The following is a 26993-nucleotide window of genomic DNA, read 5'->3' on the forward strand; positions in this document are numbered from 1 at the left end:
TAAGGCTTAATGTCTAGAACTAAGACACAACACTGCTTGCAGAGTACGTCAAGTGCCAAGCCACTGTAACAAGAAGAAGCCTCGTTAACTTCATTCCTCGCTTTTCTTCTTTGGAACCGGCAGATCCGGTGGGATGGGGGATTTTAGATGGGAGTGGCCGGTAACTTTATTTCGAGATGAAAGACAGGGGATCATTCAATTAAGCTGGGACGAAGGGGGTATATCAGACTTGAAGCCATTTGTTTTCGTCTTGTGTAGCACGATGACGAATTTCATGCAGGTTATAGGCCATAACGCCTTCCATGGGAGTTCTGAACGTTTGCGTAAGTTGGAAGAAATAAGAAAGGATCACACTGACAAATTAATACTGCAAGCAAAAAAGCTTGCTGAAAAAAAAAAATTATTTCTGGTGACAGATTCAGTGTAAATCAATTTGCAAATTGAACTGTCTTGATAACACTTATTGTAAATCTTTCATTCCCTTTCAAATGAAGGGATCTGGGGTTGCAATAAGGCTAAAGGCTCCATGCTTTCGAAAATACAGTTTAAACTTATGTTTATCAGAGGATTAAAAGGTCACTTTAAACGACTTTTAACTCCAGTTTTCTTGCGTTTAATAGTGACATTACGACACGGGTTGTGCACAACTGTATGGAGGCAATGCACAACAATTGCGATGTTTAGTTTAAAAAGAAATACAAATTAACTTTGGCATATCTTCGAAATTCCACGATCCCGTTTTGTTTATCTTACAAAATATACAACGCCGTGTTTTGAGCAATGTTTGAGCAATTAGCAATGTAATGAAAACCTCAAATTTCAAAAGATTTTATTGTAATTAATCTTTTCTTTTTTGTACATTGTTATAAGAAATGATTGACAGTTCATAGTCACGTGATTTGGACCACATGCTTCCGCAAGCTAGCTAGGTTTCAGTTTTCATTACAATCTTGTATGATTCTCGCGTAGTTATGGTGGTGGACGAACTCGAAATATTTGAAAATTGTACATAATTCAGTTGTACGACTGCAAGGTATGATGTCTAATAAAATATTTATTTATTTATCTGGAAATTCCACAAGGCATAATTTTACAATTAAATCAATGCGCCCGCAGAACGTAAATCTGAATCTATAACCAGTGTAACGTCTTTCATCCGTAGGTTTTTTGTTCTCAAAACACTTTCGAGACTCAACAAGAAGACTACGATTGTCTGCCTGGATACAAGGGGCCAAAATGCCTGACACGTGAGTGAAAGTCAAATTCTGCCTGCCTGTGAACTTTTTTAAAAAAGGTGTAAGGGTTAAAACCCTTTCGTCTGTTTCAGTTACCAGAATCAGTTAATTTCGTTGGTTTGTATTTAGTTTGGGAAGTTTGGTCGGATAAAATCTGTGATTAACTCAGGGGGAACTCTAATCACCGTTTCTAAGAACGAGTGAGAGAAATGTAGTTTTGCCCACGTAACAGCCCTTTTCGGATGGCCTGTGTTTAGTCTGTGCACTGAAGATTCGGGTTTATTGCTTCAAATCCTGGACATTCATGTAAGCACATTCTCGACTCTGGAGATGCAAGAGGAGACGGGGACTACTGGATTGACCCAGAGAAGAATGGAAACCAATTAAAAGTTTACTGCGATATGACAACGGACGGAGGTTATTATTCATTGCAAAATTACACCCAAGCATAAATGCGGTCCATTTTGCATGCGCACGATACAATTTGCATCTGGTGCGTCTTTGCCTGTATCTTGAGCAGGAATACCTTAAGTTCCGAAAACATCGACAGTCATGGACCCTTGATAGTTCGTGTTCAACTAACAGCCTTTACCCTCGCTTGTCGTATAAGTTCGCTACAAAAGAATTTACAATACAATACAATACAATACAATACAATGTCTATTATTTAAACACGATAACAGTTTAAGCTGTTGCTTGTGGGGTCTTGTTACAAAATTAAAAAGACCAAAAAACTAATTTACATTCGCTAAAAAATATCTAATTCAATTCAGACTAGTCGCGCTAAATCTGATCAGTTAATTATATGGGTATTTTCGGTAGTTTAATTGCAGTTCACCATATTCTCAAAGATAAGATAAGAAAACTTTATTATACCGCATTCAGGATGTCTCTGATAAAAAGAAAACAATGTCAAAATTATCTGCAAGTAGATAAAAATATAAAATCCATCATACAGTTTTTCTTTCGTACTTCCTCGTCACAAGTTGAACTTGATATCATAATTTCCATGGGATAGGAATGATAATTTGGAATAGTCTCTATTTTCGGATTTTAGTCACGATATCTTCTTTCCGGGAACGGGGCTGAGATGTTGTTGTTTGGAAAACGTTGTAGAAATATTTAATCAAGATTACTTTATTTGGTGAAGCTTTAATTGCTTTCTATCATCATCAGGGGGCTGGCTACTTGTGGCTAACTTGATTATGGACAGTCCTAACCCTCCACCTGATTGGACTGCTGAGACAACATACCTCGGGATCAGCAACTATCGGAACAACCGAATGGGAATCACAAACACCGCCATGAATGAGCTCAGAACACACTTGTCTTTCACCCAGCTGAGATTCCACTGCAGAAAACAACAGGGACGTACGTTCCACGTGACCGCGGTCCTTAACTTCACAGGTGAAGCTGTAGTCCGATACTTCAGCGGACAGACAAATGTCCTGCCTGCCTCTTGTGGCTCGTTTGTTAAAATGGAAGATGACACCTCTTATCTGGCGGATAAATGCAGCGCATGGGGAAACGACGGAGCTTATTATGTGGGAAAATGGGGACACCACAACAAACAGGGAGGAAGGCGTCTGTACGACCAACCTGCATTTGTCGCTTATCTACATCACTGGAAAACCGTCAGTGTAATATGGCGATGTGATGACCGATCCAGTGATACTACATTTTCTAGAGGAGACTTTTGGAAAATTTTCGTGCGTTAAAAATGGCCGTTTTTAATTTACGACTGTAGATTGACCACTCTCAACTATGTGTCGAAAGTAATTCTTTTTGCTTTGATTTTTCTTCACAGCGCTTTGGGATTGATCATGAAAAGTCGTAGCACTTTCTCAGCCAATTTTCGCCACACTTGTTTTAACGCGCTGGACACCAATTACTTGCTCATTAGGGTGGCTACTTTTGCTTTGATTTTACCAGTACTGGATACAAAACCCACACATGTACAAAAACAAGTAGTCAGAAGCAACGTGACACTCATCAATATATATTCAAGTGTCACATTTTACTAAGAAGCTGGAATATGCGAATTCTTATATTGTAAGATCGATCCCTAGATCACACCCTTACGAGACCATCCTGAATTAAATTGAACATGAAAACTCTTGAGTAACTTAAATATTATCAGATACTTGCTTTGCTGTTTTCAACTTGAAATTCCTAAGAGTAATGGACCACAATACTGTTATACTGATCAGTGGAGGAGATCCAAAGTTTCTCATTAGAACCACAACACACAGTGGCGTGTTAAAGGGCCCTAGTCAGCCACACCTTTGTTTTTGTTTATGTGCAAGAGTTTTGCTATTATATTTTATTTGGAGCATGCTGAAATGAACGAAATCACTGTGAAACTACTAAACGAGATAATGAAACATACTTTCAGGAACACAACTTACAGTTAAGCAATAAGATTTCGCTTCACCATGCAACATCAATAATTTCGATGGCATCGAAAATGGCGGAGGCTGACTAAGGTCTGTACAGGCCCGCAAATGATCCCGGCCCGCAAATGATCCCCGGACCGGAAATGATCCCCAAATTGAACTGAAATGATCCCCGGACGGGAAATGATCCCCATATTGGACCGCAAATGATCCCCAATCGTCTTACCATAAATCTAGAATGGAATAGACTCAAATTTGGACAGTGGATTTAAACTTTATAGAATTCATTTTTTTTTAATACTGCACCAGTCGTTATATTTAACTATCAGCATGCAAATTTCTCAACTTTAAAAATTATTATATAGCAGCACAGTACAACAGAGCAATTCAGCTATAAACTGTAACATACATGTATATGATTTACTTATACCATTACAATGCCTAAAATGTGCAAGAACTGTACGAAACTCTTCCAAATTAAAGAGCGGGTCAGTTAAGACTTTCGCAAGGTTTTTTTTTTTTTTTTTTTTTTCAAAAAAGGAAGGAGAATCGGTCAATGCGCTTCAGATGGCGGTGAAATCTCACCCACTATCGTCGCCTTTGTTCTTAATCGGATCTTAGTTCTAAGCATAACGTTTAAGCCTCGGTCGTCCAATACGTTATCGTGTAATGTGTTGATTTTAATTTAGTCGTTCGTTTTCGTTTTGCCGCTAGTTGGAATCTCAGTCTTTTTTAATTAGTTTTTTTTTTTTTGCAAAACACACTTTCGTCGGTATAGACCTACAGAAGACCATTGTTCCCCTCCGCCATGGCGAGCCTCATGCCTTAGCAACCGATTTTGCCATCCAAATTTTTCGTCTATCGCTACAGGAGGCCAATTGTTTACGGGAGTGCTGTTGATAGTTTAAAACCACATTTTCCGTGCAATACGAGTCTCACCCGTTGTAAAAAGTTCACAGCAATCAAGATTCACTCACTGCGTGCAGTCGATTATTTCCGCTTCAGTCAAAAACCTCCGAACAATTGAAAAATCCGGAGTAAAATAAAGTTATCCTCGATGTGCAGCGAGTATTAAACGGCCGAGTTCAAAATCTCCCTCTGAAGAAATTTCTATTAAATATATCACAGTTAGCCGGCGTACGAAGCAAAGGCGACGAACCCAATTTACTTATTGTTCTCAGGAGACACACCTGATAGCCTGCGAACGTAGACGTATTTCCGGCTGTCGAGAGAATTCCGGTAGAGAGAATCTCGACAGCAGGTAATACGTTTGCGTTCGCAGGCTACACACCTGAGAGAACTGGCACGCATGTTCCAGTTTATACAAAGTAAATTGTTCTGTTGCACTGAGCTGCTATATTATAATTTTTAAAGTTGTGAAATTTGCATGCAGATGTTATTAGGAAAAACATTAAGTAAATAAAATTTAAATCCACTGTCCAAATTTGAGTCCATTCCATTTTCAATTTATGGTGAGGCAATCGGGGATTATTTGCGGTCCAATCTGGGGATCATTTCCCGTCCGGGGATCATTTGCGGGCCTGTACAGGTCCTTTAAGTCGTTCGCTAGTATTGCTGCTCGTTTTTAGAACAACCTGCCTTCGGCAGCGCGCGAGGCTCCAAGCCTGCGTACTTTTAAAAACATTATCCGGAAATTGAACCTTAACCTTTTATCTACTGTTAGTTATGTATATATTTTGTTGAGGAGGTCAATCGCCTTATTTTAACGTATTTTACATTATTGTATGTAGTTTTATCTTATTTATGTTTAGGGCTGTTTAGTTGCACGAGCACTATTTGTAAACGAGCATTTTTGTGCTCCCTAGCGAATCGTAGATAACTGATTGATTGATTGATTGATTGATGAGGGCGATTAAATTAATACAGTGCTTACCCAGTGCATGTCTGGTGCACACGTTGATAATCTCTGAATAAGTAGCCATCGTCACCAAACAGTGGGTTTAATTGACAAAAGCAACTACTCTAGTCTGCACATGCGTATTAAATTTTGGTTAATCTCTTTGTCGTCTTGTGAAAAATTACCTAACAACGTGAAATAAAAATAGCAAACTTACTTGTCTTCAGGGGTAGGTTTCATGGCGTTTGCTCCAATACTAAAAACGTTATTTAGGTTCAAAGTTGCCACGGGCAGAATCCACCCAAATGTAAGGTTTTGTGGAGAACTAGCTAAAACTGCGGGCCCCAAAATTATATCGCGCACAAAATATGTCACACCTTGCCGAAATTTACCGCCTGTTTCCTAGACGCAATACCGCGGAATTTGCCTTTCCTACATGTATATCCGTAGGTGTGTTCTTACGAAATGTAAACTCTAGTATGAGTTAGGTATATATACAGGTGCTTCGTGTTGTATTGTTAAACTCCCTGACGAAGTGTGCGTTAGTCACACGAAACGCGTAGGAGAAATAAAGAAGTTATACAACTACAGTTCGCAGAGTGCTGCTCATTAGTTTTTATTAAATTGTTTACCTGGCAGTTCGAGTTTTGACTGCCAACTGGATTGTTTCACAGTAGCTCCCTCTTCGTAACTCTAAATTCCTTAAAAAGCCAATTGGCCTGTCTCGTGACAGTTACGCTTTGCTTGTCATGTTTAATTTGGGATCTACATTTATAATAATTTCGGCTTCAAACTGGCAGGCATAATAAAAGATTCACAAATAAATTCGCCAGTCTCTTTTCTGACCTTCCACTTAAAGATGTAAAGTTCCATTCAAAGGGTGTGATGAACATCTTCTAAGTTTAGTTTTCATTTTGCTCAAGGTCAGCTCTTTAAGGTTTCCATCAAATTCCAGTCAAACGACGTCCCTTGCCAACTGATTTTCAGACCCGCCGATGTAGTGGCGAGGCATTTTGATCGTTGCTTGTTCTGTTCTGTCTCCATTTTACAAAAGTATTAAAAATTTTTCCTGTCTCGCTTTTTATCTGAGAGGTACTTCTTTACCCGGAGGCGCTTTTCATTAGCCTCTTTCATCCTAAAAAGTAACAAGTTCGGAATTTAGTTTAATTTCTGATAGACGAGAGAAACATGTTCTAGCCTTAGGTAAAGGGACAGTATCACGCTATTTTTAGTAAGACATTGAAAATCGAAAAGACGCTATTCGGTTGATAGCAGCCAAGATATAATGACAAAATTCCATTAAAAGACTATCAGAATGCAAAGAAACTATCCACGGACATTTTCGCCGGCAGATGACCAAGATAGAGGGGGGTTCAAATTTGAAAACGTCGGGCCGACGTTTTCAAGTTTCGCTCTCGTGACGCACTAAAAATCACCGGTTGTACTATATTTTGGTCCAACCTTTCGTCTTAAAATCACTATTAATATTTCTTTAAATCGGCAATTTAGAAATTAATTAGCACAGTGTTCAAAGTTTAAATTTAGTGAATTTTGACCAAAAATCATGATATCTCCCATGATACTGCCCCTTTAAGAAAGTACTGAAGAACATTTGTCCGCAATTTTTTATTAATTACTTCAATCTTAATAAGGATTGCACCGAAAGGACTACTAGACAGAGCAACCACATTAGACTACCGAGAGGTAAATTAGAGACAATAAAATGCATTTTTCTATCATGGCGGCATGGTTTTTAATCAAATTTGTAGTTTTGTAGATTTTTGATAGTTTTATATTTCTATCATTTTGATGTGTGTGATCTTTTTAGAATTTCTAGAATGGGGCTATAGATAGATAAATAAAATAAAATAATTTGTCGATGGGAACGGTACGGCGCATTACACTGTAAAGTGTGTTAATAGCCATTAGCATCTAATTTCTTCTTAAATTACCCCTACTAAATTAATCATACAGATATTCAAACAAATTCTCCCAACCTGTTTACAAGAAATCTATGAGAATAGAGCGGAGATTAAGCATGTTGATCAGTATTGGGGCTAACAGGGTTAACATATTTCATGTCTTACAGTTTTCGCACATGGGCCTTCTTCTCTGGAGTGGTTTCCTTGGGAACAAATGACGCCTCATCAATAATCATCTCCACTTTCTGAATGGCATCTTCCAAGTTTTTAAACTGGGTTCTGTATTTTGTGGAGCTGACAACAAGTTCACCGTCCTTATTAATACGATTTTTCTCCTATTGGAAATATAAAGAGGACAGCAACAATTTAAAGAGAGATCGTCCTACTTCTTGCGATCCTTCTTTAATTCGATGTCGATATTTTAAATTTTCAGCTGATGATAAAACTTTATACATACTATAAACAAATTGAACGACACTGCTTTTGAACACTGATGTGTGTTCTCATCGTGCAGTTAAATTGTAAGCACACTATTTTGGACATTCATTTGAAATAATCTGCACACTTAATAAATGCACTGCCATAGGTTTCTAAAAATTTAAAGCACTGTGTTTATTCAAATTCTGGAAAAACAGTCGTTTTGCCTCTTGAATTCGCGGAAGGAGACGGTCAATAGCCTCCTTTTGATATATTAAAATTCAACTTGCTGAGTGAGTGAGGCAAAGAGGACACAAACAAAGGAAATTGAATAATCATGTTTATTCATTTCTGTTGTTTGTGTCCTCTGGACCTCGATATCAAGTTGAAGGAGCCTATTGCAGCCTCGTTCCCAGGTCTCTCCTCTTGCTGTCCTCTCCCGTTCCAGGGAATGAGAAAATGAGAGCCCTGGAGTCCTGGGAACGAGGTTGCGCAAATTTCTGAAAGCGAGAACTCGTAAGACAGTAGCGCCGCAGGCGTGTGTTCTCGCGCGCAAGCCTCACAAACCTGTAGTTCGAGTGATTTACACGTTTTGTTCATCGGATCGTCACAGACGAAAAAAACGGACTGTTTGGAATGTGTGATGGACTATAAGAATCAAATACTGGGGCGCTATCTGTTTAGCTACAATGTCTGGCTCAACTGGTCGGTTAAAATACAAATGAAACCTACGGATGTACTGGAATTTTTTTCTGGAACAAACAGACGATCTTCAGAGCTACTCCAATTTTTTACCCGTTCCGAACGGTTGGAGCGAAAATTATCGTCCAATCAATTAGCGCAAAATTTCCATTCCCCTTTTGTTGTCTTCTTTCATTTTTTCGTTTTTATTTCGCCACTAATAAGTTACATTAAAACAAAAGAAAACAAATACACAACAAATTAAAAATATATATACTTAAAGTAGTTACATGTTGACAAATTTACAACACGTGATAAATATTACATTATAACTATATTTCAGTATAGTTATAACATATAGTTTTAAAAAAATATATAGTTTTAAAAAAACTATATTATATTAAAACTATTTTAAACTATATGAACTGGGTAGACACAAATGAAATTACAAATATAACATAATTATACGGATTTACAGAGAAAAACACGCTGATGAGGTATTTGTGGCGCAAATATGAATATAAATAGTGGCGAGGAAACCTAGTAATAATCAAAGATTAAGGAGTGCGTTTGATGATCTCGATCCCAGGCTCTCTCTCCTTTGCCCAATTGGTGATGTCATCCGCCCCTGCAAAATCTGCGGGGGGTGCCAGATACGCGTCCCAAGATCCATTTATTCGTTGATCGATTGATTGTCCCATTTCTAGGTCGAGCGCAACAAAAGAAAAAATAGAAAAAAGGTTGTATTTATTACTTGTTGGTAGAAAAAAAGGGCGGGTGCAGAGAGAAGCTAAAATGTTAATTGAAAGTCTTATTGGGTCAGTGTTTTTTAATTACAAAAGTTTTACGGCTAATTACAACACGAACTTTAATTCTGCTTTCATAGGGACATGACATCTCAATTTACTAAAGAAAATGAAAATTCAAAATTTATATATTTCCTCCAACATATAAAAGACGCCAATTTTCGTTATTGGCCTTAAATTATTTCTGTTTGATTCTTTTTTTCAGTTATGGAAAAAGTTTAAATCATAAAGGACGCAAGGAGCAAAACCGTTTCATTACATAACATTCATAGGTTGCGTAACTATTTTAGATAAGGCTAACAGATGATATCACACAACATAAAGTGCACTTTGTTCATCTACAATCTGATAAAAAGATGAGAATTTGAAATTATTCCAAATTTATTTTGACTTGTCTAACGTATGTAAGCAGGCGCACCATTTTTCTTAAGTAAAAGACTATAGATAAAACAAATTTCGTCGTTCAGTTTTATTATATGACGGTACAATGTCGCGTGTACTGTAGCAGGTGATTTGAAGAAAAGTGTGAATTCTCCTAAAATGAAGAATCTGTAGTTAAACTGCGCCTTTTAAAAGCTTAGTACACAACAAAATTCACCACATTTAGACTTTGAGAGATTAGAACCACCGTATTAGGCTTCTTCTTTCTCACTTTGTGTTGCGTGGCTCACGGCCTTTTTCTCACAAATTATAACATAGCATTAATAAACACCTCTCGCTTTCTTTGTTTCAGTGTTGCTTTTCGTTTTATGACATTTGTCTGTTAAAGTAACTAACCCGCTGCGAATAACATCAGTTACTTTCTGATCAGTGTATTATGTTCTTTTTTTTTCCAATAAATTATTTCTTGTGTTTGTTGTTGTGCAGCTGGAACAGGCTTAATTTTTTTAGCTATAAAAAGATGCACCGACACAAAAACAAACTTAAGCGTATAAATTACAGTAAAAACCCGCATATAAGAACCTAGAATTTTCGAGGTCAGGCTGAACCGGTTCTTATTTTAGGGTAGTTTTTCACAATTCGGGCTGATTAGGTTCTTAATAGGTTCGTATTTTTCAGAGGTTGTCGTAGTTGTGCTGTACTAAAACAAAATGGTTTAGCACTTGTATTTTCAACAACAAAAATGCTTGCCTTGTTGCACTGTAGCTTTATGGAAAACATATTTCTAGTGAAAAATCCAAACAAATGTAAATCAAAGAAAACATATACACAATAACTTTTTGTCAGAAGTTTCTCACACAATTAAAATCCAGAATTTTGACCATCAAAATTGGAGTGATTGTTTTTGTATAAGAACATACTTTTCTTTGCCAGGCTGAACAGGTTCTTATATTTTTGGGTATTTAAATGCCACATTTCAGTCTGTAGGTTCTTATATCACTAGGTTCTTATATGCGGGTATTTACTGTATTGACTATTTATTAATATATAATTCAGTGCTGTTCATCTATTTTACAGTTGATAAGATCCAAAGATCAGAGACCACAGTAACAGCGAACAGTCATATTTTTTCAGACTCTAATGGATGTCAGCCTGCGTTGCAGCCGGACTTGTCACTCAAGACCTATAGAGAACTCGATATCAGGGATTGTATAGACTCTCTGCGTCGCAGGCTAATGGCTGTTCAATTTATTCAAGTCCATAGTTATTGGAAAATAATTGTGCGGGGAAATTAACCACCCTTCATTTAACATGTTCGACTAAATTACTCATACATCAGGCTTGACAATAACCATCTGCGCTATCCTGAAATTAAAAACGGTATTTTACCGTCCCAAATAACAAAACTTTCGCTTCGAAAATAGCCACCTTCGAACAGGACCTCTTGAAATTCTTCAAAATCCCGTGTCGTGTCAGCAAAGTTTATATAATGGAAGCTGGTGGAGAATTCTACTCGTGGTACGTTGTGTATTGTGTTGTTAACGCTTTCTTGTGCTGTACTGCAATCATGTTCAACATAATAACAATCCATGCGATAAACAAAACTTCATCTTTGCCAAAACCTTTGAAAACATTGCTCCTGAGTCTGGCGGTTTCTGATCTTGGTGTTGGCTTGCTTGTTCATCCTTTGTACGTTGCAACTCTTGTCATGGAGATGAAGACGAAAGACAATCCAATACATAGTAAGACGTATCTTTCGTTTGCCAGCCAAGCGAATCTCTTTTTAAATGTTTCATTCGCTGGTGTCACAGCTCTGAGTGCAGACAGATTCCTCGCTGTTCATCTTCACCTAAGATACCAGGAACTTGTGACTCACAAGCGTGTAGTTGCTGTGGTGACCTCACTTTGGTTGTTGAGCGCGGTTTTTTCGTTGGTTACGTTGTGGACCCCGGTGAACGTCATTTACCCCATTGTTATCATTATTGTTGTTGCTTGTTTGATAACTGCAGCATTTCTCAATTACAAAATATACATGGCCGTTCGACGCCATGCACATCAAATCCAAGCTCTTCAGGTACAGCAAGTGGCACCAAATGGCGAAGTGCCGAATGTTGGAAGGGTAAGGAAATCTGCGGAAGCCACAATCTACATATATCTCGTGTTTTTGGTTTGTTATTTACCGCAAGCTTCTATGTTGTTGTTTACTACCATCACCAGCTCCAACTCATCGCTGAATACAGTAATCTTCCGTGGCACGCTCTCTCTGGTGCTTCTCAATTCGTCCCTCAATCCTGTGATTTACTGCTGGAAGATGAGAAACATTCGACACGCTCTTATGGAGATACTGAGAAACACGTTTTCAAGTGGCAACAACTGAAAGGACGCGAGGGTGGGATGGAGTCCGGTTTCATCAGACTGAGAACAGTACTTTAGCTTTCGATGCGATCATAGAAGAAAGACAATTCGGTCATACATACCTAACACGTGTCGACTTAATCATTTCTCGCTAAAAAGTAGGGAATGAATCAGGCGCTATGTCGCTGAAATTTGCGTAACAATCTTTCATTATAGGACCTTCAGTATGTCTACGCAAAGTTAGCAATAGATCTGTGCATGCTTTTCAATCTAAATTTACAGTGAGGGTCAACAACACTGATGTAGTACGCGTCTAGTTTCCGAGTGTTGTTAGCATAACACATATAAGCAGTAATAAAAAAGGCATTATTTTGCCAAAATATCGTCAGCGAGATGAATATCTCCTTTTCGTTTTGAGGTCGGTGTTTTTTATCTATTTCATTAAAAGCGTGAGCAGAATTTTTAAACTATGAACTTCCTATTTTTAGGGATTTGCTGGTTGAGATGTAAATGTATAATATTTCGCGCAAATTAGTTGAGAGAGAAAGGACGAGTTCCTTATGCAAACGTTGCTTATTATTCAGAATCGGCTTTAAAGCAAGTTCGGTAAATCAAATCTTTTACGAACGGCAAAAAAGCCCATTGGGACAAGTCTTGTTTCACCCAAAAAAGATTCTAAGGAACAAAATATTCCTGTCAGGCACGTTTTGCCCACGTTCGATCGAGAATCTTGGGCGAAGAACAACAAAAGGAAATTTGTTTTTCTTCTGTCTTTCGGCTGCTAACTTTTTTCAGAGTACATTAGATTCTACCAAAGCTACTGAAAGTACAGTTGTCTTATTACGTTTCAATTATGTCGAAATGGCAACTTTGTCAGTATTTAAGAAGTAAATGGTTTAATAAACTCACATTATTGGTGGAAAAATGTCATAAAACTGTTATATTACTTTTAGATTGGCGAAGCCAAGTGCTCCTTGTCGCAGAAAACGGAGCACGGATACAACCATTTCATCATCATTATTACTCTTCATAGGCTAAGTTTGCCCCTTCAATCCCGTCGTCTCAGCCATTCTTGTCGCTGGAACTAATTTAACTCCCGTCCTTTCTTTAATATTTGCAAGTCATGTTTGTATGCAGCCATTTCATAATAAAAATGAAAGATGCCCGGACGAATTCGTTTCTGTTAAAACTCCTGATGGAAACGTATCTCCAATCATTAGTAATATCTTCACGTACCCAGACAAGGGATGAAACTAATACCACGTGACTCGTTCAATGTGGACGGAGCATACTGGTGACGGAAACGGAAGTCAAGTTCTGCACTGTGCTACAGGGGCCATTTTTGATCCGCTAAGCGATATAAATAGTTAATACGGCTAAAACATTTGAGCGTCCCCCGTGTCGACGAGATACACAGCAACTGACGAGATTACAAGAGAATCGAAACTGCAGTCTTACATGAGAAACAACATTAGACACTCGCCAGAAGAAATGCCGACTGTCTTAGCTTTAAATATCTGCTGCGGATGCGAACTAAGCCACAAAATAATGGAGGTACATGTCAGCTCTAAGAACACAGTAGCTGTTTTTCAGATTAGAAGCGGCAACCCAGAGAGCTAAAAGACAGCGCAACAAGCTATAGCTCTCGAAAGCGAGAGACAACAATAATCAGCTTTGTAAAGACGAGGATCTGTTAGACACTCATATCCGTGATAAGCAAACATCCTGCAATCTTCCCTTAGCGAGATACAATAGCATAAGCATTAATTCACGAGTTAAGAAATCCACGGATCCTGTGTCTTCACAGATAACATTTTTTTAGCACAACCTGAAATCTTGCAGTTAATCCAAGCTGATAAGCCTTAACAAATGCCACAGAGCAAGTAAGAAGCCCTCCATTCAGTATATAAGTTGAGAATTCCCCCTCACGATCAAAGCCAAACACCATTAAGCAGAGTGGTCGCATCACATTTTGATCTTAAGGGAAGAATCTCTTATACAAAAGGAAAATCGCTTAAAGGACCCTAGTCAGCCTTCGCCATTTTCGATGCCATCGAAATTATTGATCAGTATTGCATGGTGAAGCAAAATCTTATTGCTTAACTGTAAGTCGTGTTCCTGAAAGTATGTTTCATTATCTTCAGTAGTTTCACAGTGATTTCGTTCATTTCGACATGCTCCGAATTAAATATAATAGCTAAACTCTCGCATATAAACAAAAGCAAAGGTGTGGCTGACTAGGGCCCTTTAATTAAAGACATGCTTGTAAAAGCGAACCTGATAAGGCTTTTATCAACACAACGGACACACAGTGGGATTCGCGTAGGCTTGTCAACCCCATTTTAACATGCTTGTGACGTATTTCCGTCACCGGTTTCCTCCGGTCCACATCGTACGACAGCGAACATTTAACCGTAAAAAAACCGTTCCCGAAAAGTTAGCCCGTGAGTAAGCTCTCTTGGAGGTGGAGGATTAAGGTGGCTCAATAGGCAAAAAAATGGCAAATTTTAGTTTTTCTGGAAATACTTGTTTTGGCATATTCAATCATTGTAGTTTCAAGGAAAATATATATTTTTCCGATTTTCGCATTGTTTTACTACGATATTTAGCTTTTTCTGCAAGCAGTCAATTCAGTTTTGTTGGTTGCCAAGGCAACCAGCATTGTTTACGCGTTGTTTTGGGTCCAAAACTCACTGTTTTTGCGTCCAATTTCAATGGAAGTCGCGTACGAGCAGCAATAAATATTCAAGAGGCCTGGTGACTAACTGGAGACACTACGGAATCAATACATGAAATAGTTTGAGAGGAGAGACGAGCGAGCAAGGATAAATTAGCGAAAATCACAGATTACTGAAGAAACATGCCGAAATTTAGAAGCACCAGAAGGAAAATTCGAAAATTTAATGGAAATCAGCTTGTAAAGAAAGCAAAACGAACCGAGTCAGAGAATTTGAATGTGGAGGAATCGACAGAACTAGAAAAGAGCGAAGAGTCCGAAAGCGAACAGACCGACCACGAGGGACCCGCTGAGCATGAAGAACCTTGCTGTTCATCCTCTGCATCTGCATCGAAACTTGAAAGCAAGTCTACTGATGTTATGAATGAAGTTGAGCCGGACAGTATGGAAGGATTCCGTTTTATCGACATTGCTATCCTTGCAACCGTTTTTAATTCATTGTGGTGCCCAGTTTGTAAATACGGCCATGTTGTTATGGAAGAAGACAGAGGAGCTAAGATGGGATTTGCTTCCCTTCTTGTTTTGAAGTGCACAGCTAGGAAGTGTTCTTTCGTGAAGCAGTTTTACACCTCGGCTAAAGTTGAGAAAAGCAGGGCTTTTGAGGTGAAGAGAAGGATTGTCCTAGCCACAAGGAACATTGGCGTAGGGCACCAAGGCCTTGTGAAATTTTCAGGTGTCATGAACATGTTGTCACCTATGAATGAAAACGCATACAGGGACCATGTGGATGCCATCCGAAATGCTGCTGAACGTGTGGCCAAACAGAGCATGATGAATGCAGTAGAGGAGGAAAAAGGATTTTATGAACCTGACAGTGATGGTGTATATGACATTGGAGTTTCAGGGGATGGTACATGGAGAAAGAGAGGCTTCTCTTCATCATCTGGTGTTGTCACAGCCATATCCCTGCTTACTGGCAAAACTCTTGATGTTGAAATAATGTCCAAGGAGTGTAGGGAATGCATGGGATGGAGAGACAAGCAAGGAACTCCTGAATTCGATGAGTGGTGGGAAAGCCATCAAGCATTTTGCCATGCGAACTATACTGGGTCGTCTGGTTCCATGGATGCCGCTGGGGTGCTTGCTATATTTCAGAGATCCATTGAAAATTACTCTGTGCGATATGTTGAGTTTCTCGGGGATGGGGACAGCAAATCTCATAACCTGCTTGTAAATGAAGTTGTCTATGGTGACATTGAAGTCACTAAACTTGAATGTGTAGGGCATGTTCAAAAGCGACTTGGATCCAGGCTTCGCTCACTGAAAAAGAGAACAGGACAGGCACGCCTTGAGGATGGTAAAGGTATTGGTGGCAGGGGAAGGCTGACTGACAAGACAATTGACAGTTTGCAAGTCTATTATGGAAAAGCAATCAGGGAGAACACCCATGATATTGGTGCTATGCAAAACGCAGTCATGGCCATATGGCATCATACCCAAGCTACCGATGACAACCCTGATCATGACCTCTGCCCACCTGGTGAACACTCATGGTGTGGTTTTCAGAGGGATCAAGCAAATGGAACTACAGATTATACACATGAGCACCCTTTTCCACCAGCTGTGGCCAAAGCCATTCTTCCTTCATTTGAAGCCCTGAGTGACAGAGATCTTCTCAGCAGATGTTTACATGGCGGGACGCAAAACAGAAACGAGGCCATCAATGCTCTCATTTGGCAAAGGGCTACAAAAGAAATGCATTCAGGCTTACCAGTGGTTGAACTAGCAACTTTCTTAGCTGTTGCACATTTTAATGATGGGGCAGCATCATTACTTTTGGTCCTTGAAGAACTTGGTATTGCTCCTGGTGTTCACAGTGTTGCCGCATGTGATAAATTAGACAGCACACGTATACGCCACTCCAACCGTAAAAGCTCTGAACCAGCCAAGAAACGCCGAAAACAATTGAGGAACTGGAAAAAGGGATATTCAGAAACTCTGGAGGCACAAGAGGGACCATCCTATGAAGCTGGGGTCTTCTAAAGTAATTTTATGTACTGGAACATCAATGAAACTCATACTTTAATTTTAGACTTAATTTTCTCAAATTGCGCAATTTTGCAGTTTTTTTTTCCACGAAAACAGTCATATCTTAAAAACTATTTAAGATATTGCCATGAAATTTTCAGGTCATTTTAAGTAACATTAGAGCTGTGCAATGAACCTCTGTGGTGTGGTTCTGACTTATACTTTGTATTCTAGTACAGTATATACCAAAGCGTCGTGATAAGGTTTTCTTGCATCTTTTCAGAGCAGGTTTTTTTCATGTAAACATTGACTTACAGTGCCACAAATGGTTCATTGCAAAGCCATGGAACTTATCTTACTGCTTGCCAAGTGTTAAGTTCATAGTCTTGGCCCTTCCAGAGAAATTGATGTTAGCGTGATCCATAGAAAATTTGTCTCGGAATTGGGTGTGGTCAGGCCTAGTGCCATATTTCCTAAGGTATTTAATTAAAGCCCACCAACTTTGGGAATATTAATATATAAGAACTAAAGGAAACACTGAGATAGGTTGATTGAGTTTCTTGCAATGAAAAGTATCTATAAAAACTGACCAAAATTAGTCGTTTTTTGCCTATCGAGCCACTATTCATATCGCTTAGCGGATCAAATTTGCCCCCTGTAGCACAGTGCAGAACTTGACTTCCGAGTTTCCGTCACCAGTATGCTCCGTCCACATTGAACGAGTCACGTGGTATTAGTTTCATCCCTTGTCTCTTTTTCTCTCTCGGCACTTCGTGCCTCGCTGTAAAAGCTTCGCTTTTCCGACGTCGTCGTTCGGGCGACGATCGTTTTCCCACAGGCGGTCATAGCCAGCTTGGGGTAAATCTTTCAGCAGACGCGTAATAAGATCCCATGACGCTTTGTTAGATCACGTAAATCGGTTTGCGCCGGAGAATTTAGCCGCTGATTTACAACAAATTTGACTCCTCTGCGCCCTGTGATTGCGACGGTGTTTTTTAATTACAAACGTTTTGCGGCTAATTACAACACGAACTTTAAGAGGCTGTCCGCGTTAGAACGGATAAGGCAAATTTCGGCTTTTCACCGATTTCGCTGATTTTTTCTATGAACATCAATCATTATTATCAGCGTAGAGTGCCCACAGATTTTATTGCATACATTGGTAGATTGGTGCTAATGCTTTTGAGTTAAAATAGACTTGACCCTAAGTCAGGTCCCACTTTTGAGAAAATAGGTTTTGACTACATGAATGTCACGTTTAATGCATTCTGAAGTTTAGAAGGAGGTATTTTGAAAAAATTGTAACTCAGTCAAAATTTCACAGAAAACAAAAGTTAAACATCTAAATAGTCATTGACAAATGGAACTTCAATGCGTAAAATATTCAAGCTGTTTGAGCAAGGAATGACGTTTTGGAAGCACCGGCAATGTACAGATAAATGGTTGAGTCCGCAAAGGTAAATTGGGTAGTTTTGAGGTCACCTTGTAAACTTTCTCGCCAACAAGGAAAAAAATCGCATTGAGCTCAGTAAATGTGATATTTGTTTATGGGATATAATGATTGATGGTCATAGAAAAAAATCAGCGAAATCGGCGAAAAGCCGAAATTTGCCTTATCCGTTCTTACGCAGACAGCCTCTTAATACTGCTTTCATATGGACAAAACAAAAAGATAATTCTAATCATTTAAAGTCCTATTATGTCGGTGTTTGTTAAAAGTAAAAGTCTCCTGTCTGCTTACTGGACGAAGCTTGATTAAGTATTTTGGGCCATCAATTTCTTGAAGAGAATGCAAATGCAGAAAAATATATTTGCCGCAACAAATAACAAATTGGCCTTTTAAAAATATAGCAGATGCTTTCTTTCGAAAATACCGACAATTTTGTTAGTTGGGCTAATGAACGGGGCAATGAACAATAAAGTTTTTATTAATTCTGTAACGCCGACCCTAAATAAAGGTTTTTCTGCTGTTTTGGACTGTGTTATTGGGTCCTGAAACAATCACCGCAGTAAAAAGATAGGAATTTAAAATTCTCCCAAACTCCTCTTGTATGTACGCACCATTTTTCTTTTAGAACACATATTCACAAAATTGTAAATTAAAAACAAATTTCGTCAACGAGATCGATGTGATGGCACATTCAAGTAGTGGTCAAGCTTGTTTTTTTCGTAGCAGCGGATTTTTGTCAATGTGTCCATTCTAATAGAAGATAATGAACCTACTGTAGAATGAAAAATGATAACTTAGTTGTCCTTTGCAGGTTTTTGAAAAGTCTGTTGCACAGAATGTTTTTCTGGCATATACTGCATAAAAACATTAAGAGTATAATTTCGTGGGATCTGTCTTCTTGTCCCTGTGCCAATAAAGTTTGAGAAAAGGTTGAGATATTTGTCGCAACAGTTGAAAGATGAACACTAAACAGGCAATTAAACTCTTTAATTACGTCCCCATTGCCTTTTCTTAACAAAATGACCTCTATTTCGAAATCGACAAACTTTTTAAAAGAGCTTATAGCGCTATCATGTATATTTTTCATCTACCAAGGAGACTGGAAGTTTAGAACTAAAGACGGGGATCTTAGCCAAGATAAAAAAAAAAAGCGCGCCATTTAACATCGAAAGTTTTACGGAATTTCTTACCGAAATTTCAGGATAAATAGAAAGTACCCATGTTTATTATGTTTAAAAAAAAAATGTTTATTATGTGGTTCGTCTACGACCCTTGTTGCTTGTGTGCACCAATATTGTTTTATAAAATTTCAAGGTTTTCAATAAAAGCTAGTGACCAGCAAAATGTATGAAATGTTATTTTAAAACGGCTACCGTTGAATTTCATCTGCCAGGCCCCGGTTGTTCAAAGTGCGGATAACTCTATCCAGCGGATAACTCTATCCAGCAGATAAAATACACGGTACTCCAACCAATACATTTTATCCGCTGGATAGCGACTTATCCTCTGGATAAAGTTATCCGCTCTTTGAACAACGGGGGCCTGAAGAATAGGGCTTAAACAGAATCTTGTTAATAACAGGTAGAAATGAGGTAGTAATGTGTCACTGTGCAGCTTAAGGGCATGGAACAATATTGGTGAGATGAAACGTTAGGTAAAGACGCACTTGAGTCTAAGTGGCCCACACGGCTGGAGCTTAGCCCGGTTTCTGTAGCATGGAGCAACAAGGAGTATTGCTACTCCCCCCTGAATGGGATGCTAGTCCATCGTAGGGTTACCCCCAGCAGTATGTCGCCGGTAGCCATTTATACACCTGGGCCCAGTTGCTCGAAGCATGGTTAGCGCTAACCCGGGTTAAATACCATAACAACCTATAGGTTTTAATACCTCTTAACCAATCGTTAGCGCTAACCATGCTTCGAGCAACTCAGCCCTGGGTGAAGAGAGACTATCTGGAGCAAAGATTCTTGTCTAAGGAAACAACACAGCAACGAAGAGACCAAAGTAGCCACCTAGACGCAAAAATGTTCTTGTTTTGTCAACAACTTTAAGAAGGGGGAGGGAGGGCGGAATCACTTCTCTGAGACGAATCGAATTAACCTGTGCAATCCTTACTTTTTTGGATGGCCTTCAAAGAGCGAACGAAAATTTTCCAGCGTACCATATTTCTTAGTGCTTTTTCATGTGATACTACTGATTTCTTCACAAACTTGGCTAAGACGCTAATTCTCATTGAGAAGAGTTTATCGACTCTTGGGGTCGCGTGTTTCACCGCCACTATATTTTACCTTTGGTCAATTCTTCGACCCATCATTAGTTGGCTAGTGTGTTGAGAACACCCGCACGTTTTTTGTTCGCGTGATCGGGTCGTGCATTTTGTCGTGCATTGAACACGTGCTTTAGGTGTTATTTATAGGACTCGTGGTTGCGTGCTTGAACTATGATTTTTGTTCACTGGCGAAGTCAGTCTACTCTTGTGCCTTATCGCGTTAATATGCACGTGCGGTCGATCGTGTGCGTTGACGTGTAAGCGTGCACGTGTACTCTTTAGGAATTAAAGGAGCAGTGTCACCTATCTTTAATGTCACATTGAGTGGTCAATAAACATATTTGAATCGGTGGAATCGTTAAAATAATTGTTTAGTTTTGTTAATAATAACCCTACTAGTGCACAGAAACCATCTTTGGCTGCGGATGGCTAGGATGGAAATGGATTGCAGCTTGAAAAAAATAAAAATGGCCAATTTTTTCAAGTTCTTCTTGTGTACTGATTTTAGGGAAGTCGATAAAAATTTATTATAGTTAGTTCTTCTTTGAAGAAATCCCTTAAAGGGAGGGGTTCACATTTCAGCGCATTTGCATGAATCTAAATGCTTTTTACTCTTTCTTATCAACTTTATGGCCTTAAAAATCCCACTCACGTGTACTTCAGTAATCACATTCTATTATTAGTCCAAGCAAAATGACTGATGACCAAAATTCACAGAAAATGCTGGTGGATTGTACTCATATTGTCGATATTGAATTTAGTGTTGACCCGTAGGATTTATTCCATGGTTAATGTGTTTACAGTTATTTGCATGCGAAATAACGCAATCATATGAAAAAATTACCACCCGAGTAACCTATTCCCTTCCGAATGGTTCAATAAACAACGAACTAAATTAAACAGGCTTGGGTCACAGCGAGCAAAGGCGAAAAAGTATTTTGATCCATGGACATGCGCACAACAGTGAACCCTCCCTTTAGTATTTTCTTCCCGGTGTTCTAAACAGCAATTTCATGTTAGCAGAAAGGTTTTCGTCAAATATTTGAGCACTTTGAACCAAAATACAGCAAAATCGCTGTGACAATGCCACTTTAAGTTGTGAGTCAGTCCTGGAGGGCGTCTGTTCTATCCGGCGAAAGTTTGGTCGTTTCTGCGACCAAACGTGAGTTTACTTGTGCTGGCCGTATTTCGGCTTGTGGTGTTTGAAAAAAATATACTGCACCCCTTTCTCTTAGCGCAAAAATGACTAGCCTGTTCCGATGACAGTTAAAAATTATATAAACTGTTCCGTAAAAGAACTAATAAAAAATTTGCACCTTAAACAACTAAAAAATAAAATAAGGAGAAAAGAAATTAAACGAGCGGATCCGTTCGGATTTAGTGCGTACTATCTCGGGGATCTTAATAGGAATTAGATCCACGGAGTTTGCAAGTTTTTTTTAAACCAAAATTTACGTCCCGAAGACATTAAGGACCAGTTATTTAAACTGTCTAACTTAGGGCGCGGTTTAAGACAATCAGTGAGCCTCCAAATCTGTTGATAAGTGGTTTGTTTTAAGTAGGTAAATAGTTTTCTAGTCTAGGATGCAAGCCTTCTTGTTGACAATGTTTAGATATGATTGTTGCCAAAATTGAAAATGGCTTAGAACGTGGTTTTGTTAAACTCTGTCGAAACTGTCATTTAATAACTGACCCTTACATTCCCGCATACAAAGCTCTTCAATTTGTACCATGCCTCTATTTTAAGCCTTCACACATAAAATGTCCTCACTTTGTAAAAATTGCGTATTTTGTGATGCTTTTTCACAAGACTTTACCAGTAGCCCAAGAACTTTTCACACTCACAAGTCTACAGTATCTTACCCTTTCTAATATCTTATGTCGAACATCTTCTGAAATCCACTCTGCACTTGCAACGTGGAATCGCAAGTCCACCTTAGTATTAACTGAAAGAAAATTCCTGAGGTTAGGGTTTATAAATGAGCTTCTTCTGGCAACGGGGTTGGAGTAGCGTTCTGTGGCACAAGCGTTATTTAGCATAATTTTGAAGTGTACATAAATTTAAATTAGCATCAAAACGGATATGTTGTGGTTTAATTTTATCCTTGGTTCAATTTCTATTTTTCTTTGTTTTATACTCATCATCATACATTACCATATACAAAAACAAAGGAAAATTAAAATTGAACAACCACAACAGATACATGACTTGGCATTCAGAGAGACTAAAGAGTACCCACCCTCTCATTTTACCCTAGCTGGACTGAATGGCCCAGTAAAGAAACCAAGGCAAGTCTGTGTACTGAAGCTCCACTGATGACACAATGCTTGAAAGCACAGATGACAATTCAGATATGATGAGGTGACAACACGTTATCTAGCCTCTTACGCAGACTCTTTGGGCTCGTCATGCATTTCTCCCCTACAAGCATCAGAATGCAAAACGAGCCCAAAGGAAGTCTGCAGAGGAGGCTAATTAAATTACAGTCGACTCCCGATAACTTGAACCTTCAAGGGAAATTGGAAAAGGTTCGAGTTATCGGGAGTTCGAGTTATCGAGGGTAAAATTATATAGAAAATGACCTGAAGGGAAAGGAGAATTGGTTCAAGTTAGTGCGTGGTTCAAGTTAAGGAGGGTTCGAGTTATCGGGAGTAGACTCTATCAGCATTGCACGTACATTGAAATTATACATTGATAATAACATGATAGCCACAAAGATAAAAGCTTTTGAAAAGTTTTGCCTTCTTCTCTGCTATTCTTGCTTCTCTACACAGAAATCATGGCCTAAGTCGCTACATACATTAATCAGGTTTGACATTCAAACCTATAATCATAACACAGCTGATCTTTGCCAGTGTTTTGCTTTTAAGTTCTACGTCCCTCAAACAAGCCCACCATCCCATAGGAGACAAATTCATGCCCAAAACTCTTGACTGAGGAATGTAGGGTATTATGGAAAGAAAATGGACAAATTTTTACAGTATATTGTTACTGTGAGAAAACAAGCATACTTTAACAATCTTTCAAGATCAAACCCGCCGACTGGTTGGCTCAGTTGGTAGAGCACCGGGGTCCCGTGCGGGAGGTCGCGGGTTCAAACCCCGGCCGGACCACCACTCAGGGTCTTTAAATAACTGAGGAGAAAGTGCTGCCTTTATAATGGCATCTGCAAATGGTTAGACTTTCTAGTCTTCTTGGATAAGGACGATAAATTGTAGGTCCCGTCTCACAACCCTTGCTCATGATTACTTTGTGGGACGTTAAAGAAGTCAACCCACACACTGTTTGCAAGAGAAGGGGACGTAGTTACCGGTGTTGTGGTCTGGCCTTCTATCTTTCATACCCATGCTTGGGTTAAGTGGGTGGGTGGGTGAGAGCTACTATGGACCGATAGCTGCTGCCAGAGGCGCCTTCACATGCTGACGTCCGATCTCACCCCATAGAAATGTAAACCGCCATGAGACTTGGTGATATGTGCGGTATATAAGAATTCATTCATTCATACATTCAAAACTAAAACTTGGTATATTTTTACTTTCATATTTGATTGATTCATTTGCATTTTAATAATCACTTCAATTTCAGTCAATACTATATTACCTTTGTTCACATTTTGTCCCCCTGGTCCTGAGCTTCTTGCATATTTAATTGTCAAACTATCTGTAATTCAATGAGACAGCGGAGTCACTTCTGAATCAATCATCGAACCTGTTCATTAAATCACTTTTAAACTGCCCTTTGTACTTGTTATTATTCAATAAAGCAATGTTCATCAGGGTTGCAACTTGTCATGATAATAAAAATTCCCACGCTTTTCACTGACGACAAACCACTTTTCAAGGTCTGCAGAAGATAATAATTTCTCGCCAATAAAGCCAGCAATGAAACCATAGAATATTAATTCCTTCCTAAAAGTCTTTTGACTGAAATGACACGACCTTTGCCAACAAGGAAATACTTTCCCAAACCTGGTAACTAACTTTGAGATAGAATTTAGTATTAATTTTCCGTGATTTGATACAAAATTCCCTGCCCTTTAAACTTGCGTCTGAAAACTAGAGCTTTTAATTTTATGTCGAGTATCCATTAACAAATGCTATTAATTGTCAGACAACAGTTTCACTGACAGGAAATTCAGTTTGCTGGAAGACGTCTTGCAAAAATACACTCACATGGAACATTATGGTGCACTAAGTACTCCAGCAAAGTGAATCTCTTGATGGCAAACTGTTGGCTGACAGCTTCTTACTTTGATTAGACAGTCAACATGAACAAATAAGAGATTTTTGAGAAAGTCTTACGTTTTATTTAGCAATAAAAATGAAACTGGAGTAATTATATTCCTTTGTGAGCAGCATGTTCACCTCAGCTGCTTTCCACATATGATAGATTTCTGCTATCTCCAACACTTGGGGAAATAAAAATTATTGATGGTTTGCATGTGACATCATGATGTCCATGTTGGTGGACAGGAACAATGAGATTTTTCTCCTCTGAGAGTTACCTGCCATTTTTATGCAAACTTTGTGAACATATTTTCTTTCGTTTAGTCCACCAACATGGCAGCGATGCAAACCACCTATAAAGAATTGTTTGAGAATGCCGGAGTTCTAGATAGGCAAGAACAGGAAGATGTCGGACACTGGGAATCGTCTTACCAAGTGGAATCCTCCCCTTGTAATAATTGACATGTGGCACATCATCATCCTTAACAAAAAAATATATTATATTAATAAACGCATATTTTTTTCAGTGCGTTTACACAGGCATACTCAGAAAAAGCAAATCTGAGTTCTCCTGACAGGAGTCGAAGCTAAGACCTTCGGATTACTAGTTTGGATGTTCTACCACTGAGCTACAGGAGACTCGTGGGAGCTAACGCCATTACAGTCAATCCACGTCACGCGTGACCAGTATTTCCGAAAATGAAATGAACATTCTAACTCTTTGTAATGTCGGGCATTTGAATGGAATGTTGAAATACTTGGGAAACAATAACAATTACTGTTATTCTTGAAAATTATACTTATTAATGCTGTAAAATAAAGAAAAATTCGTAGATTTATACCATCAATAAACTAGGGAAATTTGTACAGGAACTTAGAAATCTTGTTGGTGATGTTCAAAACTGACATGTAAATTTCAAAACTCTGTTCAAATTTCACAACTACCAGTAATATGTATCATGGATTGACTGTAAGCTAGGTTCATGTGACAAAAATTCTGCATACTGCTAGTACATGTAGACAGGGAGACCACAACCGCTTAACCAATTGTTATAGTGGACCCATGTGAAAGAAATATGATGCTATATTTCAAGCCTGCTTTATAAACAACTGATGTATTTTTTTCAACGAGTAACACAGGCATACTCGGAAAAAGAAAATCAGAGTTTTCCCAACAGGAGTCGAACCTAAGGTCTTTCGATTACTAGTTCGGATGCTCTACCACTGAGCTACAGGAGACTTGTGGGAGCTAAAGCCATTCAACTAGGTTCATGGGACAACCATCCTACATACTGCTAGGATTTGAATATATGTAGATGTACATTACTTTTGAGATTCAAAAGGAGAGCATCCACACCCTTCCTTCCCCTCTGTCCTCTAGCCCTGGCCTCTTTTAGAAAACATTTGAATCTTCATACCTGAAATCCCGAGCCATCTGACAATTTTAAATACAAAATTATGAAGAAAACAAGACCGAGAATTGATATCATTGTAGAAATCAAATTTTGGTTTATTACAAGATAGTTAAAACTTACAATATTTTTGCTCTATTACAGAGTTTATATGGCCTCGCTTTCTTCACTTCATATCTGAAGTCATGCAGTGATTAGCCCATGGACTTTTCTTGATTGTAAAATGGAAAACACACACATATCACTCATTCTAGAGAAGTGACTTAAACGTGGAGAGGGGTTGCAGGATATCACATGAGGAAAGCAGAGGAATATCACTAATTAAGTATATCGGGAGCTAGCTAGGAGGATGGGGGGCGGGGGGGGGGGGGGAGCTTCTAAAGATGTACAAGATTTCCGCACATTTTCCGACTCAAACTCTCTTCCTGCTCGTCATTTGCGGTAGAGGGCTACTATTTATATATGGGGCCATGCGGAAACCTTCCAAAATGCAAGGGGAAATATCAAATATCGCCATCTATAGTCCGCTCTTTTAACCTAGCTACATGTACAATAGCAGCCACTGAACAATTTTTGGCATCTTTGAGATTATTTACCTTGTTTTCAATACTCCTCAGCTTAAAAAAGGACGTGTGAAGATACAGTGCTGTAAGTGCGTTCAGTCTTCTCTGCAACAAACCACGTGAGGTGATGAAAGACGAACAAGAACGGTTTAAAAAGCTCCGCAACATTTCACCTTCATGGCCGCCATTAAATTTACCCAGCTGCCACAGCGTGCCTTCGAAAAATCATCAATCGCGGGAAATCTGTCACGCGTCACGTAATGCTCTTTGCCATAAGTCAAGAAAGAGCGAGTAATCTCGCAAAACGTCACGTACT

At 38.8% G+C, this 26993-nt stretch overlaps 4 protein-coding genes across 4 annotated transcripts; 3 read left to right on the top strand and 1 right to left on the bottom strand.

The window, feature by feature from the left end:
* The first annotated feature begins 1236 nt into the window (after nt 1-1236).
* Nucleotides 1237-5953, top strand: LOC146450881 (uncharacterized). Its single transcript, XM_085099827.1, has 4 exons — nt 1237-1247; nt 1507-1652; nt 2412-3721; nt 5181-5953. Exons 1-3 carry the CDS (start codon nt 1237-1239, stop codon nt 2951-2953), a joined length of 699 nt encoding a protein of 232 aa, XP_084955953.1. The 3' UTR covers nt 2954-3721; nt 5181-5953.
* A 136-nt stretch (nt 5954-6089) lies between these two features.
* On the bottom strand, nt 6090-26894 carry LOC146450882 (large ribosomal subunit protein mL62-like). Its single transcript, XM_085099803.1, has 6 exons — nt 26711-26894; nt 25135-25183; nt 24077-24136; nt 22339-22421; nt 7577-7746; nt 6090-6624 (listed from the first exon to the last, which is right to left on the bottom strand). Exons 1-6 carry the CDS (start codon nt 26843-26845, stop codon nt 6546-6548), a joined length of 576 nt encoding a protein of 191 aa, XP_084955929.1. The 5' UTR covers nt 26846-26894; the 3' UTR covers nt 6090-6545.
* On the top strand, nt 10449-14427 carry LOC146450883 (melanocortin receptor 3-like). Its single transcript, XM_085099718.1, has one exon. It carries the CDS (start codon nt 11186-11188, stop codon nt 12071-12073), a length of 888 nt encoding a protein of 295 aa, XP_084955844.1. The 5' UTR covers nt 10449-11185; the 3' UTR covers nt 12074-14427.
* LOC146450884 (uncharacterized) lies at nt 15457-17312 on the top strand. The gene has a single exon (XM_085099856.1). It carries the CDS (start codon nt 15467-15469, stop codon nt 16769-16771), a length of 1305 nt encoding a protein of 434 aa, XP_084955982.1. The 5' UTR covers nt 15457-15466; the 3' UTR covers nt 16772-17312.
* Nucleotides 26895-26993: the final 99 nt, after the last annotated feature.

Source organism: Pavona decussata, unplaced genomic scaffold, assembly GCF_977016875.1.
Source record: "Pavona decussata unplaced genomic scaffold, jaPavDecu1.1 SCAFFOLD_416, whole genome shotgun sequence".
Classification (NCBI taxonomy): domain Eukaryota; kingdom Metazoa; phylum Cnidaria; class Anthozoa; order Scleractinia; family Agariciidae; genus Pavona; species Pavona decussata.

Excerpts from the sequence above, each read along its gene's own strand:
- LOC146450884 (XM_085099856.1), top strand. The coding sequence starts at position 15,467 with ATGAACATGTTGTCACCTATGAATGAAAACGCATACAGGGACCATGTG.
- LOC146450881 (XM_085099827.1), top strand. Across the intron at positions 1,653-2,411 it reads CGATATGACAACGGACGGAG|GGGGCTGGCTACTTGTGGCT; the intron begins GTTATTATTCAT and ends TATCATCATCAG.
- LOC146450883 (XM_085099718.1), top strand. The coding sequence starts at position 11,186 with ATGGAAGCTGGTGGAGAATTCTACTCGTGGTACGTTGTGTATTGTGTT.
- LOC146450882 (XM_085099803.1), bottom strand. The coding sequence starts at position 26,845 with ATGTTGCGGAGCTTTTTAAACCGTTCTTGTTCGTCTTTCATCACCTCA. Across the intron at positions 24,137-25,134 it reads CAAGGGGAGGATTCCACTTG|ATAGTTTGACAATTAAATAT; the intron begins GTAAGACGATTC and ends ATTGAATTACAG. Across the intron at positions 22,422-24,076 it reads GGGACAAAATGTGAACAAAG|TTAATACTAAGGTGGACTTG; the intron begins GTAATATAGTAT and ends ATTTTCTTTCAG.